Below are 18,443 nucleotides of genomic sequence, written 5' to 3'. Positions count from 1 at the left end.
TTAAATATTTTAATTAACAGAGGACAACTTGTTTGTTTTGCTATTAAAATCAATATATCTCTTCGGAAGATTCACAAACATTACCAAGTAATGTGATTTTTATGCAACCTACAATTAAATACCCAGCTGCCTAATCTTAGCGGGGAGAGAGGGTTACCAGAAAGGTGCAGCTTGTATGTTAATTGGCACTAAAAATTACATGTTTTGAGTTTTACATATGCACCCTCTTTATTTTTCCTCGATCCACAGGCAAGTCGGAATTACAGCGTGCAAGCGTTCAGTAATTTGCATGAAGGTGGCTGAACAATTTTTTATTCTAACAAGCTCATTTTTCATGCGTTTTGTCTTTCATCCTAATCTAGCATCTGTCATTCCTTTTTGAAGTTATTATCGGCCCAATTCCCTCTTGGACATGGTTGCTGGGTGACCAGTATCTTAGCACCCACTTTGACAGGAACAGATGTGAATCTGATCAAGAGATTTCCCAGGAGTACCTGCAATCACAAACAACTTTTGTAAAAAACAAAACCCAACCAACAGCCTCGCTGTCACAACCCCTTTTTCAAAACCAGCCTTCCCCACATCAACCCTTCTAAAGTGTCACAAAGTTTATTTTTAATGTGGAGCGGATTAATGCTTCTGCAACTCTTCCACGAGTAAGCCACTATTATTATTTTTGTTGTTGTTGTCTTGTTCTTTGTTTTGTACTTCATTTGCAAGAAGAAAGGCTCTTGCCGGTTGACAATCATTCTGCATCTTGCACCTGAAAGTGGAACTTTCAACCACGCACAGCATTGTGCTAAAAGAAAGGGTTAAAAAGCTGTTTATGGTCTCCCTCTTGCTGTCTAGCTTGCTCTCTGCAGATCCCTGGGAATTCTTCCCGAGTGCCACAATATGGGAATGATTCACAGCAAAGAGGGCTGGCTGAATTACTGCAGAATTCACCACAATGCAAGGTGGCTTTCAAGGTGGCTTCAACCCTTTGCCAGGTTAGGTGGCCCATGCAGATCAACAATAGAAACACACATGAGTTGGGGCTCTTTCTGAAGACAGATAGCTATTTTGGAATGCAAAATTGGAAAAAGCATGCTTATTTTAAGGGAAAAGAGTATCCTAAACACACGGGTTCAGATCATCTTTTCCCAAATACAAACATACACCTGATAATATCTTCACCATCAATATCATACCAACAATACCAACCAGACAATAATATGTAGTTAATATCCTACCTTGTTCTGAAGCTGATTAACTGAAGATAGTTGGAGTCTTCTATGTATTGCTCATGTCAGAAAGAAAGGCTGATCTGTGGCCTGCCTTAATTGAGCCTTAATGACCCTACCCAGACCACTGCTTAACAAGTCAGAAAAGCTTTTTAGACCTAACCTATTCCAATACTTATGCTCCACTTCACTCTGTGCATATGAGTGTTCATTGGAAGTTAAAAAAAAATCCATGTTGGAGAAAGAAAGTGAAAATCTCCTCACCCAAAACCAAAATGCGTTTTCAGAAATCTACATCAGTGACCACACTTTGAATACTGTATAGATCTGATCACCAAGCCTCAGAAAAGACATTTCTGTGCTGCAAAAGATGCAAAAGAGGCCAACCTACACAGTCAACCAGATGGAACAACTCACCTCTGAAGAAAGGCAACAATATTTAGCATGATTTAGCTCAGAGGAATTCAAAAGAGAAGGATATGCCAGGGCTGAATTAATTTATTCATGTTATGCAGACAGCATAAAAGTAGATTTCTTCGAGATTCCTCATTAACCATTAACTCCAGGGTCACTGAACAAAGCTAAATGGCCGTAGATCCATGACAAATAAAAAGCAAGTGAGATTTCAAGGAGTAATCTTCAATCAACGGGGCAATCACGATGCAACGGCACTGAAAAAAAGTTATAAAACTTTCATTGAGTCTTCTAGGATTCCCTGGAAGTATTTATTTACTGTATATCGTTTTTATACTGCATCCCATTTTTTTAAAAAAATCTCAAAATGGACGTCAACCTCAGATGAAATGAATGTTCGTATTACGCATCAAGGAGCCCACAATGCTTAATTTATTTGAAAAACTGTATTTTGACACATGCACTTTGGACTCAGCTCTTTCCCTATTACCAACAAGACTAAGCAAATAAATACTGTTTGTTGTTATTTCTTGACATGTCCACACGTTCTATCCAGGAGTACAGAAAGCAAAAAAGCAACACTTTTTCTGTGTTTATAATCCTAGAAGGTTAGATTTCATAACTGAGTTCCCAAGACACACTAGGCCACGTTCAAATGATATTGAGAAGTTTGTGGCTCAGTGTGGTAGGAATCTACCCCTTGAATTAGCAGGTTGTGTCAACCAACCCACCACTGGAAGCCATAATATTTGCTTGCGCCTAACATATCTGGGAAATATGTCCATGAAATTCTGAACATATTAAAATCCTTCTCAAATCTTGGGTAACTATCTCCATTCACCTGTAGCCCTTTATATGCTCTCAACACCTGCTTATTCCAAAGATCTGGTACTCTCCAGATTAGAAAAAGAAGGGAAATCTACCTGTGGTAACATTATATTTTGCTTACAATGCAAGTAATAAGTGCTTGAGCAGCTCAAAATCTAGGACAGACAGTGGTTGAGAAACTGATGACCTCTCAGACAAAATGTGTCAACCAACAAGTTTTACCCTAAGTGCCATGAGCTGGAGAATCAGTTAACCTAACCCTGTTGACATGTTGAATACACAGTCCCCAAATCCCTCAAGAGTTCCTGGTTGATGTCTAAACAGGAATACTTTGCAAAGTATACCTCAACTGAAAGTTCTCTGAAATAGCTAATACAGTTATCCTCAAATCCTTTCTCTGACTAGGTTCTCATATGACCTGTGGACGATTAAGCCGGACAGGTGATGGCTGGACTGCAGATGGTGAGATTTCAGTGAGAAGATGAGCAAGCACATTTTAGAGCACGGCTGACTCTATCACGTCGCAATCAGCTATTTCATCCTCAAGTAGCTGTCCAGAAATGTCATCAACAGGTGGTTCAGGCAGCAGGGCTTTCTAACATGTACCCCACAGAAAGCTGTGGTGACTCATTGGCAGGGCACTTTAGGTCTAAAGATGTCTGGTTCCATGCTGATAAGATGCGAGCCCAAACGAAGTAACCATTGTCCCAACTGACCTGGATTTATGGGATCAATTCCAGATTGTCAAACCAGAGGTTCTGAACAAGGTCATGCCCTCTTTATCCTGTCTATCACCCAAGGTAAATCAATACATCTCTCTCTGGAAACTCAACCAGCACTGAAGACCAAGTAGCAGAAGAGTCAAGGACAACGCTCAGCTACGAAAGTTGCTTCTACGGCAGATACAAGAACCCAGAAAAATTAACAATCCAGCCCCAAACTTTAAATTGTAAATTGTTGCAAATGGGCGCTACATTCATGCTCCCTTATTGGCCTTGAGTCCAGATGCACCGGTCTACTGCAAACACATTCCTCCCGATTCAGAAGGCTCTCAGTTTGCTACAGGGGGAAACTCAAGTAATCACATCTAAAGCCCCATATGGCTTGAGAATGGGATAATATAAGAGGACAGCTGCTCCTAAGTTCTAGGAGATGCCTTCTGAAGGAAACTGCATCTACCAAGGATCTGCTATGGTAGATATGACAAGCATCCCAGTGGTGAAGCCCCCCACCACCCTCTTCAGGTCCAGATGGCACTAACATCTTCAACTTTCAGCACTAGCAAAAAACATACTCATTTTTTCAGGCTTTTAATTAAACTGATGCTGTTGTGCTTTTCCAGCTTGGTCTAACTGAAATTGTAAACATCTTTTCAATGCTATCGTATTACTGTTAAGTTACTTTTCACTTGTTCTTCAGGGTTTCCAACATATTCTACCCACCTTTGGGAATGCTTGCTAGATATTTAGCAAATAAAAATAAACTGTAGTTCATCCTCCTCTGTCCACCCAGCACCTTTCTTTGAGACAGAACTGCCCCATTAATTAAAAGAACAACAGTCAACCACAGACAACTGATACTGCCCAGTGATATTGGTGGAGACAACCCTGGCGGAATTACTTTTCTGTTTGGTGCCCAAATCAAATTTTAATCAACCTGAAACATGTTTGCCCAAAGATACGAACACTGTATTTTTTTGCCTGCTTTACTACAACTAAACCTCACCTCTGAAGCATTTACTTCTAAATAGGTGATTGTTTCTAAATCTTCATGATAAAGCTGTGCAACTTGTGATTATGAGGCGGATCAAATTTTCAACAAATATACTTTCCTATCCACTGGGCTGCATTGAAAAGTGGGATTAAAGAGAATGAAGTCCTTTATCTACACTACAAAGCATAAACCAGTGAAGATGGAAGGACTAAATGCTCAGAAACAAGAGTTCATGCTTCCAAAAAAATACTCTTTCGTTAAACACGGAATGCAACAGACGTGGGCATGAGGAACTGGTTAAATCCAGCTCCAAAGAATGCAAACACTAAGGATTAAGTTATCATTTCCTAAAAAACCAAAATTAAAACAACCAACATTTATATAATTCTATGGTTTTATAAACCCAGTTTAAGTTTCTGTCCCTTAGGGTTTGGGGACAACTTGAATCATACAGTAGAGTGTTGAGTTTAATTCTATCTGCTCATTCAGAACGAGTAGAATTACCACGCTGCAGCCCATGTTCACAACAAAGTTAATGCCACTATAATGGAAGGGCAGATAAATACAGATCCTTTGAAAGGCCTGCTGATGGGGGAGAGGAGGGGCGAAGAGTTCCTGATGAGGCCAGACAGGGTGAGGAGTCTAGACTGCAATAAGCTTCAGAGGGCAGAATCTCTCCCACCATCTAAGCATCAGAGGCAGAAGAGAAGAAAGACATCTGTGAACTTCTCCCTAGGACCATCTCCCATCTCAGGAAGCACCACTGCAATGGGAAGGGGATGACCTGCCCCGCACCTTTCTTTTTTCCTTTTAAGCAGGATACTGAATGGAAACATAAAGCCTGGGCGAACTGAAAAGAAAAAGTCATCAGCCCAATCCAGCAAAAGCACGGATTTGCAAATCCATATAGCAACTGCTTCCCTTGCTTAACTTTATGTCTCCATCATTCCCCAATATTTCAACAGTACAAAGGGTCCTAATTAGCGGCATTCTTAAAAACGTTCTTGGTTTTTTTTCCCTTCCTTTCACTTCCCATTCATTCAGCTTGGATGCAACAGAGTTTTCAAAGGGTTTTTTAACACAGGTTTTTAGGAATGTGATCACCCATACACAATAAATACAATACAGGGTTGCTGGGAACCAGGCAGCGTACAAATTAAATAAATAAATAAGTCTGCATTCCGTTGAACACTGAATATATTTCGGCGACCCAGAATACTATCCATCCAGACTCACCAGATATCTTCTATTCCTTCTTGCCTTCTTGATGATCAATTTTTATGATGGCTGAAAAATAATTAGCTGAACCCTGTTTCAGCACTGTAATTTCAAGTCTCCTTTGTATCATGATTTCAAACAATATTTGGTAGCCAACACTGCCCGGGTCTGACACTGCAATCAACTACAGTGTGCAAAACAACAGGAAGTGGAGGATTAAACTTCCAGAGGCCACAGATGCTTCTCTGTGTTCTCCAACTACCTTGGAGAAGGCAGGAAATCATCCTGACACCAGAGTGCCCCAGCCGTGCAGCTGGGACAGATCTGTTCTGTGATGCTTTGACACACAACATCTAAGGGCCATGACTGGTGCATCCCTCCATTAAAATTCCAGCCCCACCCATCATCATCCACCACATGGACAGTCTGCTCCAACTGGCATGTCCCTTGTTCTGTTTATACCATGCGCTGTAATCTTCTCTTTATTCTCCAATCCTACTGACTGAACTTTTTTTTCTTCTATGTCTTGAAACTATGGGTCAACAAGTCAACTAGAATGACATCGAGTGACCATCTGGGTTTGTGCAGCCACTGGATAAGCGCTGTTGAAGAACTGGACTTTGAGAAAGGGTTTAAATGTTGGGATCCAGTTGCAGCAATAGAGTGACAAAGTAAAGAGTGAAGTCTCCTGGCAACACCAGCCTGGCAGGATGCAGAAATACCAAAACTGAACCCTGCCAATTACATTTACATCTCTTAAGTCAGGAACAGGCTAATCAATTTCAGGGCTAGAGAAGTTGACCAGTCACCTAACTTACTTACCTACCTACTTACTTATTTAAATGAAGCTGCTGAAGCTGGGAATCTGATCTCCCTCACAGACAAAAGAAGACTGGGGGCAGGAGAAAAGGTCAAGGAACAGGTGGAAAGGGGCAGTCCCACAAGAAACCAGCAGAACCAACTGGAGCCACAAATTTGCCCCCACGCAACACAGCTGCATTAATGGGGCCCATGATGACCCCACCCAGTGCCAAGAAGCAAGATAAAAGTGGGAAAGCCCCACTTCTATAGCAGAGCACCTAAAGCTGTCCTCAGTCTTCCTCAGTTGTGGGTGGACAAGGAGCTACAGCTGGTGGACACGTCCTCTGGAAGTGGTTAGTGGCCTGTGCTCGCGCTGGAGCAAGGGTGCTGGGCGAGAAGGGAAAAGGAACGAGAGAGAGCTAAGTTGAAGGAAACCACATGTGACATCTAAGCTCCCTTTGAAGGGACTCCATCTTGAAATGCATCCAGATCGTACTGACAGGCATCTTTTCAAAGCCCTTGCAGTGGAATCCACATTATCTTAGGCCCTATGCTAGATATCCTTCCATGCATGCTATAATTACCAAAAAATACATTCCCTTATTAAACTGTATCCCATAAGTATTTATTCAAACATTACTCTTAAGAACTTCACAGGAAGTTAACAAGAGATAGGCAAGAATTCAAGCTTTCCCTTATGGCCAATGATAACGCTAAATAATGTGTTTAGATATGCATGAATGAAGGAATGCTAAGGCTGGGAAAACGTTGAACATTCATGTTTATTGCTGTCTTCTTACACAGCCCACAATATTTAGGCTGTACTACCGTGTATCAAGACAGGCACTCCTGCTTTTGGGGCCCTGGGGCTAAGGAAGGACAGCATCTGAACCTAAACTGATGGTGACCTATTTAATTATGGTGATTTTACAAACATACACTATGAATATGGGTGTGGGGGGGATGACAAAGAAGAAGTAATTGTCAACTGTCGCATTTACCCCAAATGTAGTCAACCCTGAATTTAAGAGGACTCCTCCAGAAGAAAAATGCATCCTCTCTGCCCGATTTACCCAATATTCAGCAAATCTGGGATAATCTCGTATAACATGCCAAGGCAATCCCAAACAAACCACATTATAGCCTAACACAATGTTTGGGTCTAGTCACCACCAAGATGCAGCGGCTACAAATTCATTTCTAAAAGATACTCAGCCGTTGCTGAGTATATTGACTAATGTCCAAACATATATTCTTCTCTATCAAATCATTCTGGCATTCCACTGCGCTATTTTCTAATATAATGCAAAGCTCCATGAAAACAAGAACTATAACAATACCAACTTTTCAACAGCTCCAGCTTTGAAAATCCAACCTTGAGTGGAACCCAACACTGCTCTACAGCAGTGTTTTTCAAACTTGGCAACTTTAAGATGGGTGGCCTTCAACTCCCAGAGTTGGGATACTGATGTTATGAAAGGCAACTGCAATTACATAAAATACTTTTCTGGAAAACTTTTTAAAAATCACAATAAAACTGTGACACATACTTCTTTTTAAAAAATAAAATAAAATAAATATTTGTTAAGCTTGAAAATCACTAAGAAAGGATAAGTATTGCCTCATCCTTTAAAAAAAATCTTCTTAACTTCATGATAATAGAATATATTAAGCAGAGCAAAAAATGATGCAGTGATAGATGAATGGCATGATTTGAAATTTCAACAAAATAGTTTTTCGAACTGAATGATTTGATTGAACAAATGCAAACTTTTTACTCTTTCCAACCCAATGGAATGGTGGAAGGAAATAATGTTAAGGGGGTAGAGGGAGTGTCAGGATTTGGCCCGTCTGTCTTGTCTATGAGAAGTGGCTCACCATGATGCCAGCTTGTCTGTTCTAGGCACCCATCCCTCCTGGTCACATGGCCTAGAGTAGAGTATACACAGCCCATCTTGTGCTTCCCGGTGCCTACATACACACAAAGAAATATACACAACACAATACACTACTTCATAATCCTGCTGGTGATGGGGTTGGAAAGAATTTCAGAAGCTGTGCTCTGCAAGTGTTCCCTGCCTTGTCCATCTGGTCATCTCTGATCTCCTGAAGTTGGGACTTTGAAGTATTCGAACAAAGTCCCAACTTCAGGATATCACAGATGCTCCAGACAAATTATTTGCCCCAGTTGCTGTTTCCTCCTTCTTCTACCTTCTTCTTTAGCAAAATGTTAAATAAGCCTAAACTTCAACTCTAGCAAGCTATGATGACCACAGAGATGATATAGCAAAAAAGGCTTAAGAATTCTTCCAGTTATTAGAACGTTTTGAGCAACTTGAATGTCTACCTTAAAGGCAAAAAGTAACACTGACACTTATCAAGGCAGTCTCTTGAGAAATGGCATGTAAGTTTCAGGCTCCTAAAACGCCAGTTCGGCTAAACTGGGTTATCATTTTAAGACAGAAAAAAAATGAGTTCTGTGACAGAAAAAGGTAGTTTTCTGAACATGACTGATTTTTCCAACATCAATACAGTAAGAAAAATGGTGGTAAATCCACATGAACTTACAGTATATCAATCACAAACTGTTGATCGAAATTATTATTCTCTTTCAGCAGAAAAAAAGAACTCTAAAGACATTGGGTGTTGGCTAAATGAAGAACAATTCACAACACCACAACCCAAAAGCAAAATCAACCATGAGAAAAAAGATTGAAAATATGAATTAAAGCAGTACCCTTTTAAGGTGGTCTAAACTCCAAGAATTGGGCATGACTGAATGGATTAAAAAAAACAAGTTTCCCAAGTAAGTGTGCAAACTTCTAATTAAGTTAGTGCAACTTATTTCTAAACAAAAGGTTTAAAGAAAATCTTGCCAGTGTGCATTCTTAGAGGAGACTCCTTTGGGAATCAGTCCAATAGATTCCACATGGAATCTATGATTTCATAGCCCAACATCTCCAACTGACAACAACTGGAATTGTGTAGGAGTAAGAAGTTCAAAGGACCGATGCAAAAGGCCAACGAGGCATAACAAGGAAGTAAGAAGCAGAATACAAATAAGTGAATCTGTATTTGAGCCTTCACAAGCCTCATCATAAACAGTTAACGTACTTTTCAAATGTTAAAAAACGCCTCCTGAAATGAAAGCTACGTCACGGTGAAGCATTGCATATTGTATGCCTAATTTTCCAGACAAAACTGACTTTTTAGAAGGATGAAATCCTGACTGAACCTAGGAATTGTTAGCAATTCATCAAGGCTGATTTTTTTAAAAAAAGATCCTATTCATCACTAAATAGGCTCATGAGTAAAGAGTACTATCAATAACTCCATAACTGACGTCAATAACAGTACTTGGATCAAAGGCTCAGTATAACTGGATTGAATCAGGCTGACAAGGAGAAGAATATTAAGAGATCAACCTCCTTGTTTAAGACCTAAAGAATCACAGACAATAGGCAAATTCCCTCAAGGGGTCTTAATAAAACACTATCAACTATACCAATAAAAATAAAACCAACCTTTTCAAACACACATACTTAAAATGACTAATTATGGAGGCCCAACAGAATTGTGCCCAGTTGGCTACATGACCAAAAGTTCCGATGTATGTTGGTCTTTTGACTTTCATCCTTTTAAATAAAAGCATGAAACATTCTCTTAAATGTATCTAATAGAAGAAAATCACTTCTTTCCAATCGTCTCTGAAGAAACATCTGCCCTTTTTTCCTTGGCCACCTACTGGCTTTCGAAGTCAGCTCCTGTCACAGAAACATCCACTTAAGCAACTTAAAACCTGTCACCGTTTTGGCTGATGTCAAGCCATCGAACTTCGCTGCTTCAATATGCACTGGGGCGATACAGTAGGAAGGGGGAAAAGGTGTCCATTTGCACATTTGCATGGAAATACTTTTTAAACCATGAATGGAATGTGAAGCGGATGGGGAAAGTACTGATTGTAAATAACTGAGTGGCAAAGGTAATTGGATGCCAGTGGTGCCCACTCTGTGCTTCCAACCAGCTGCTGAACGTGAGATATTTTAGACGGGAATAATTGGAGATAGCAGGCCCTTTGTTCCTGTCGCATTTCCAAATATCCTTATCCTCATACAAGAAGAGGTGAAAAGCATTTTGCATAGGCATTTAAAGATCTTGTATATGTTTACCTGTAGCTAATTAACACCACCGCTAGATTAACTTTATAAATCAACAGAATGATTTCAAATAAAAGAGCAAGCATCTGTGACGCAGTTTCTCCGTTTCCAACAGTGATTACAAATTATACATGACACTCGTGCACCACATTTTACACAATAAATGTTTAGATTTTGCACAACTATTTAATAAAGTTCATACAGGGAAGGGCTCACAATCACAGACGAAACTGAAACGTTTGGACAATTGTTTCAGAACGTGCATCATCCAACATATCCTTAAATACAAAGATATATTCAATTTGTGCAACAGTTCATTAAAAATTAACCAAAGTACACTCCACATATTAGCAATTAGTATATTTAATTTTTCAGCATTATACCAACTGGTTGTCACCATTTAATAAGCAAACATATTAGACAGTTACACAGATAAACGTATAAATAGATGTAGATATATTTACTTACTCAATTTGTAAAATAAATATTTAGCAAGATTCAGTGCTACTAGACTGGAACTGTATATTAAAATAAACTTCCTAAATTCAGTAGGCTTAATTCTGAAGAGGTACATATGGACTGCATTGTTTGAAAACATCTAGTTTCGCACTTGGATTTGTTTCGTCTTTTTCCTGGCAAAATACAATGTGATTCATCAAGAATAAATACGAACAACCTCTGATTTGTATAAAAAGTGAAACTAATAACTGACTACAAATCGCATGCAGGCAAGAAACTTTTTGCTTCTTAGCTGGGCTAAATATATTTGCTTTAGCTGTTTTTTCACGAAGTATCTGCATTTTTAAAATTACATAAATTATATATAGGGCCTGTGGACTGCAAGATTTATTGGTGGTCAATATCATTGCAAACAATTTCTCAAGCTCTTCTGTATATCCAAAAGATGAAATAGGACCAAGAATTTATTTCCTAAACAAAAATAGGAGTCTATATTTGTAACACTGAAAGCACAATGGAAGAAAAAAGTCTATGACAAGGCTAAACCTTAAGTGAAAATTAAGGCTGTCTTTCTCAACCCTTTAACTCAGTTGCCTTGTTTTGGAGTAGAAGGTTAGACTGCAATTATTTAATTAAATTTGCAACTACATTCACAGCATAATTTGTATTCTATGTTCAAATGAGGTGGGTTAAAAAACGGAAAAAAAGTAAGTAGCCCCTAGTATAAATATCAGTGTATTTATTAGTCTGAGTGTAATAAATGTTGTATAAATATTATCATGGCAAATGGACCCATAGCTCTATTTTAGAAAGCATATTTTTGTAGGCATTCTTGTCCTTCTACCTGTCTGCCGCCAATAAATCTAGGAAAATACTCAGCTGTTGAGTAAAATCTCACTTGGGTTGCTCCAGAATAAAATATCTACTTCATAAATCATATAATGTAAGTCTGTTGTTTGAAGAGCATTTTTATGTTTAAATAAAAAAATAGGACTGTACTGAGGTATGAGATACATCAATAAATATTATCTGTCTAGTATTTCTTCCAGCTAAGGCTTCAGAACAAGGACCTTCGTGTACAATCTCTTAACATGTCGTACTCCAAAAACCATCAGCTCCCACCCTGACAACGAAACCATTTCTGAGCATCTCTCCCAACTCTTCACTTGTATTTGGCCTGTCCTTGAACACCATCCTGGAAGAGGAACAAAAGCTTGGAGGAACCAACCTGGGTTCACATGGGGGGGCCTGATTCAAGAGCTTGACCCAAGGAGGCTTCAAGATGAAGGAGGCTGGGTCATAGCAGAATCCACAAAGCCCAGGAGTTCTGGATCGAACTCTTTACTTCACTGGGCCTTCAAGTATCATTCCAGGAAGCTGATCATCTCTACCCATAATCTAGTTAACTCCAGAGTCCTTTATGGTCCTACCCCCTAAACTGGCTTCCCAAGGAAGAACCCTCCCCAAATCTGGCACTTCGTATTCCCGGATGGCCAGCATGGAATGTGTCCATGCACGTCTTAAATCTAAAGGTTTTAGCACCAAAGGTGGAAGACTAATCTATCCACTTTATTTCTGCTAATTTCTAGGCAGATCTTTCATTTTTGTTCTTCTGCTCATTCTCTAATAGTTCCTTCCCACTGGCCTCCTCTACGCCAACATTATTTCCATTCCTAAATTTTATTCCCAGCACATCATTGGGGCGGGGCAGGGGGGGAGGCAGGGGATGTATAATCTATCTGTCTACTTGCCTCCCTGGTCCACCAGCGGTCTACATAAGTCTTACTTTCTACATGTTTGAGTACCAAACTACTTCATATATTCATATATGTGGAGCCCACATTTCAAAGCTCCCAGCTGTGTAAAATAAAATCAGTAAAGCAAGCCAGAATGGGCAATTCTGCACCGTTTCACAGAAGAATCTGCATTTAAGGCAAAGTCCCGCTTCCAAATGCATGTTAAGGCTTTAACATTAAAAACAGTCTTACATCCTTGTTCAAACAGAAGCAAACTACTCAACAATGCCACATGAAAACAAACACACCATTTCAGTAAGTAAAGCAAGCAAGTCTCTTTATTATAAATCGCATGGCTGCATTTTTTGTAAGCATTTGATAGCAATGGAGGCCTAAAGAATCAAAACATTGAGGTGGTTCCAAAGCAGAATATCATTCACAACAAATTATTATCTTTCTTGAAATGCCACCAGATTGAACTAAACGGTTGGTCTCATTTACTGTGTCATGGCCACAACACCCCCTCCCCACAAAATATTGTTGTTTGGGTTGTCAACTTGCTGAAACATATAGATAAGGAGAATGCATTTGTTACTGTGAAACTGCATTTTAATTCAGCCACATTTTTGTCACAACTATCTCTTTAAGTAAAACAACCCAAATGGAAGCGGGTTTCTGAAATCAATGTTGGGGGTCAGAGAGAAATTTGCTGGGGCGTTTGAATGTACGAGTGTCTCTGCAAACTGCAGGCAGTCATAGAAAAGGGGGAAATGCTTCACAAAAATATTGCTGCCTATTGGAAAGACAGTGTTCCTTTTGCTGGAAAAAGTTTTCTGCTTACACCTGTTTCCCGAGGGATGCTTCCAATGAGCTGATTTGCCTTATCAGCCGTGTCAGATTCAAGAGCCAAAATGCATTATGTGTGGGCTGAAAGGGGGGGCTTCCTGCACTTCTGAACACGCGGGTGAAGAAGACCCACGGTGAGACTTACTTCCAGCAAAACACACACACAGCTTCATGCACAGGCCGTAGTTCTAGCAAAGTTCAAGGATCTGTCTGTCAAATTTTTCAGAGGCTCCATTTTAAACCATAAACAGATTAATCGTAAACATAAACTGAATGCTCCACCCAGTCTAACAATGTCAGGCCAGGCTGCATGGGAGAGATGATCTGATTCCAACCTTTACCATGTTTCTGCAGATCCTGTTTTGCCTTATTTAGTATGTTCTTGGACTGCATGAATATCTCTCTCTCCCTCCTCCCAAACCATATCTCCTGTCCCAATTTACCGCCGCCCTCTCCAATCTTTCCAAAAAGAGACGGTAAACAGAAGGACGGCGTTGAAGTTCCTCAAGTCTAACCCAGCTTTTTAAAGTAATCAGTAAAGCAAGCCAAATTTATTAATGGGTAGGGATTATGCGCCCCCAAACAGGGGGAAGCATTAGCAACAGCTTGGTAAATCTTACCCAAAGTTTCTCACCCAGCTGCCTGGGGGGAAAAAGATCCTTAGCAAGGGAGTGTCAGTCCCCCAGTTCACCCCTCCTGTAAGTCCCACTAGTGTGCCTTCTCTTGTTTTGAACTAATTAAACCCACTCCCACGCTAAAACCAACACCACCAGGGTCAATGCCCTCACACTTCACTTTCAGTTCTAAAACGTTTTGTGGCATCCAGAAGAGGAACGTCCTCCTTGGTCAGGCGCTCCATTTCCTCTAAGGTGGGTTTCCAGGGGTGCCCCCTCTCTCAGCTTCCTGACCCTTGACGACAGGCCCAAAGTTGGGTTGCAGTCCGCCACACACACCCATCTTGTTTGCACAGTTACTGACTCGCAAATGGGGAAACCAACACTTCCAGACCCCACAATGCCGCATGACATCTAGAAAGGGCATCCGAATAGCCTGGGAACTCTATTGAAAAGCACCCTTACTGCAAAATTTCCCTCCCAGCACCCTAAGGTAGCAAAAGAGCAGAAAACCACAGGATTGGCAGGGGGCCCCGAGGCCATTCAGCCCAGTCACCCCCACTGCAGAGGTGCCACTTCCCAAAAAGAGGTGGATGGATGCCCACCTTCTCTGCTTGAAGGAATCCAGTGAAGGAGGATTGGGAAGGGAAAGCCCTGCGGAACTGAGGCTTCCTTCCTCGTTTACCTGGTCTGGATCCACAGAAACAGGTGCTGAAATAGGTATGTTCCAAAAAGTTTTCAAGGGACACCAGAGTCTGAGAGGAACACAGAGTTTTAGCCATCAAGCGATAGGGGCAACAAGAACTGTGTAGTTTACTTATAAAAGAATCTCATAAAAACAAATCTGCCTCTACCCTTTGAAAATGAGCCTTTCCCTTTGTTCGCCCTTAAATAATTCGCTTAATTAATGACCAGGCATGCAAATCTGAAAGGCCTACCCTGTCCTTTCACCACCTGTTTTTTCTTATAATTTTACTTCTTAGTCACACAAGCCAAGCAAGGCACATATTGCTGGTTAATTTCAAACACGTTTATGAAATGCTAAACCAGGAAGAGATGTCTCTGCGTGGCTGTAGGTGCACCCCTGAATATTTTGCTGCTTTTAATCCAGCTCTATTAAGCATCCCTTAAAAAAACTTGGTTTAAAATGAAACCGGAATCCCACACAATAAGAAATACTCAACTTTTTCATTCATCTTCTTAACAGAGAAGGAGGGTAAAATACGTGTAACTTTTTGGACCAAAGTAGCATTAATATGATATAATTGTGAGTATCGTTACATAAATTAGACCTTTAATTTTAATCTCAAGGAAAAAGCTTCTATCTAGGAATGATCTGTCTTTTTAAAGCAGGGAGCTCTCAGTCTTGCCGACATATGTGAAAAGAGAGACCTATAGAAACCCTTAAATTCACATTTTACAGCCTGTCTCTATAGGTGCGTAAGGAGTATATGAATTATACCTCAACATTACACAGATGACAATTCTCACAACAGAATAACCTTTGGCTTGTTAAAACACCCAATTGGCATGCATTTTAGGCAGAGTCTGTGTAAAATATTACAGATCTGGGTTTCCAGAGGGTAAAACAAGTCATTTTGACCGCGTCCTTCCTTAAATCAGCCCCAGCATCTGTCCCCAAGTTCGCCCCTTGGCTGTTCCAAAACCCTCCCGTTCCCTGCCCTGAGCTTTCTAACCCACCGTCCGAGGACCCCCAGCTCGATTAGGGTGAGAAAAAACCCGGGAGGATTCTGAGGGGGGTCTCCAACGTCTTGGACGCTCCTCAGAGGCATCACTCCCGACCGACGCGCGTGGAGAGGAGGGAGCCAACAGATTTCTCAGTCCGACCCACGAATTAGGCGCCGGTTCTCCAAAACTGCTCAAAACCAGGACGGTCCTTCGACACACACCCGGGGAGAAGCAGCCAGCGGGGGCTTTCCAGCCTGTCCGAAAAGGCACCGATTCTGTCCAACTTTCTCCCGAACCACCCGCCGCGTCCGAACCCTCGCGCTGAACAAGGACGCAGACCCTGCTCGGCCGCGGCGGAGCATCCTCCGGGGATGACACCAAGGAGGGGGGGGGGGCCGGCAGCAGCGGGTGCCGACAGGCATCCCACGTCCTGGCCGGAGAAGGGACCCACCACCCTGCCCTTCTTCTCGGCGTGGCGAGAGCGCGCGCTCTTCCCTTTCTCAGCGCGAAAGGGAGGCGCAACCGGGGGGTTGTTTTGGAAAGACTTTACAGGGATCCGCGGCGCCGGGGCGGAACACTTCGGAAGCTCAACTCGGAAGCCGGCCGCAACTTTCCACCCCTCTCTCTCCGTTGCAGCGAACGACTCCGGATCCTGCCTCTCCCCCCGAGCAGCCCCCAGCCCCGCGCCCGGCCGGTCTACCCAACTTCTTGGCGCAGGAGATGCGTGCGCTCCGCGAAGGGCCGCCGGGCTAAGCGCGCGCCGGGGCGCTGCACCCCCAGGCCGAGAGACCCTCCCCCGCCCCCCCCCCCCGCAGCCAGCGGCGCTCACCTGGCGTTGGTGCAGTCGTTGTAGAGCGTCTCGAAGTCCCTGCGGGAGATGAGCTTGCAGCGGTTGACGCCGGGCTGGATGGCGCCCAAGCCGCGCAGGATGCGCACCTGCTCCACGTTGCAGACGACCGGCGTGATCTCCAGGCGCTTGAGCTTGGTGTAGACCGTGTGCAGGCCGCCCACCAGGTGCTTGAGGAAGAGGTCGAAGGCCTGCGGCAGGCAGATCAGCTCGCAGCCCTCCACCGAGAAGGAGGCCACCTGCGCGCCCCGCAGCTCCACCATCTTGCACTCGTTGTTCTGCGGCGTGTTCTCCACCGGCGACGGCGTCGAGTACACCGGCTTGCCCGCGGGCGGCGGGGGGGCGCCGCCGCCCGGACCCGAGACCGGGACCGGGACGGAGCTGCCCTCCGCGCCCCCCGCGCCCCCCGCCGCCGCCGCCGCCGCGCCGGGCTCCGGGCGGAAGAGGCCTGGGGGGGCGGCGGCGGCGGCGGGGGCGGCCGGCGCGGGCGGCGGGGAGGCGGCGGCGGCGGGGGGCGCAGGGGCCGCGGGCGGCGGAGGCGGCGGCGGCGGGGGGGGCGCCGGCTGCGCGGCGGGGATGAGCGGCGCCGGCATCGCCATGGTCACATCGGAGGCGGCGGGCAGGGCGAGGGGCGCTCCGGGCTGCCCCGCGCGGCCCGCGCCAAGTTGCGCCGGGGCGGCTGCGGCTGCGGCTGCCTCCGGGACGGGCTCCTCCGCGGGCTGCCGGCGCGGCTGCGGCTGCGGCTGCGGCGGCTGCTGGCGGCGCGGTCCACCCTCTCGCCGCGCCCCGCGCGCTCTGCCCGCCCGCCCGCCCGGCTCTCCCTCCGGCCGCGGCGCGTTGCTGTTGTTGTCACTCGGTGCAGAGCGGGGGGCGGAGCTCCGCAACTTGCGAGCCCCTTGAAGCCGCGCCGGAGTCCCCGCCCGGCTCGGGGCGCCTGCGGAGGCCGGCGGGGGGCGCTGCCAGGGCCGCCTCGCCGCCCGCCCGCCCAGCCAGCCAGCCAGCCAGCCGAGCGCGCACTGGCCCGCCGCTCGCCGCTCCCTCCCTCCCGGGCGGCGGGAGGGCCGACGGGCGGGGCTGGGAGGGGCGCTCGCTCCGCCCGCTCCGCCCTCCCTCCGAGGCGCGGGGGGGGCGCTCGGTGGCGCCTGTCCCCGGGCTGGAAGTTCCCGGCGGGCCGGGCAGGGCGACCTGGCGCCCGAGTACCTTTCCCGGGTCCCCCGGGAGGAAGAGGGTCTGGCGGTCTGGTGGAAGGATCCTTTCCTGGGCCCCTCCCCCTTCCCTCCCCTCGCCCCCCCCTAAGCGGGAGCCCCGCCTCCCCCGGCGACGGGGTGCCACCCAGCGCCGCCTCTCCCGGCCGGCGCGCGGGGACTCTGCCAGCGGCCACCGATCGCCCCGGCGACCCTGCCCTGGCTGGGCAGCCCGGCGACCCTCTCGCAAAGCCCCCCCCCCCCCCCCGCCAATCCTGATGCGCCGCGCGGGCCGCTTAAGGAGGCGCCTCTCACTTTCCCGGGAAGGCGCGTCCCTTTCGCTGCCGGCGGCCCCGCGCGCTCCCCTCTCCCCGACTCCTGCCGTCAACGGGTCGCCACGGGCGACCGATGGACTCCAGGTTTTGACTCCCCCCGGCCGCAAAAACTTTGCCGCGCGGGGGGGCTGGGGGGCAGCGATGCCAGTCAGAGCCGAGGAGAGGCGCGGGCGAGCGCCGTCCTTGCTTTGCGCCCCGGGACGAGTTAATTCAGCGAACGGGATGCTGGCTGACGATTTCTCTGTAAAGTTTTCTTTCCAGTTTTGGCTTCGCGAAGGTCCTGCCGCTGCGAGCGCTTTCCCCAGATTTAAGTTATAAACTCTGAAGGGAAGGCTTGCAACGCTTTCCTAACCGTCGTGTAGGGAGAAGTGTGTAACGG

At 45.2% G+C, this 18,443-nt stretch overlaps 1 protein-coding gene across 4 annotated transcripts in view; it reads right to left on the bottom strand.

Moving 5' to 3' along the window:
• The window catches only part of DACH1 (dachshund family transcription factor 1), a 304,668-nt gene extending 287,725 nt beyond the window's left edge, over window positions 1–16,943 (bottom strand). Inside the window, exon 1 of one of the 4 annotated variants that reach the window (XM_063304540.1) lies at window positions 16,528–16,943. In XM_063304540.1, the coding sequence (XP_063160610.1) occupies window positions 16,528–16,808 (281 nt within the window). In that variant the 5' untranslated portion in view covers window positions 16,809–16,943. The remainder of the gene's footprint in view (window positions 1–16,527) is intronic. The other 3 variants (XM_063304541.1, XM_063304536.1, XM_063304538.1) reach the window with 3 other exon arrangements.
• Window positions 16,944–18,443: the final 1,500 nt, after the last annotated feature.

Source organism: Candoia aspera, chromosome 5 (assembly GCF_035149785.1).
Source record: "Candoia aspera isolate rCanAsp1 chromosome 5, rCanAsp1.hap2, whole genome shotgun sequence".
Classification (NCBI taxonomy): domain Eukaryota; kingdom Metazoa; phylum Chordata; class Lepidosauria; order Squamata; family Boidae; genus Candoia; species Candoia aspera.
This window is presented reverse-complemented; position numbering and strand designations above follow the sequence as displayed.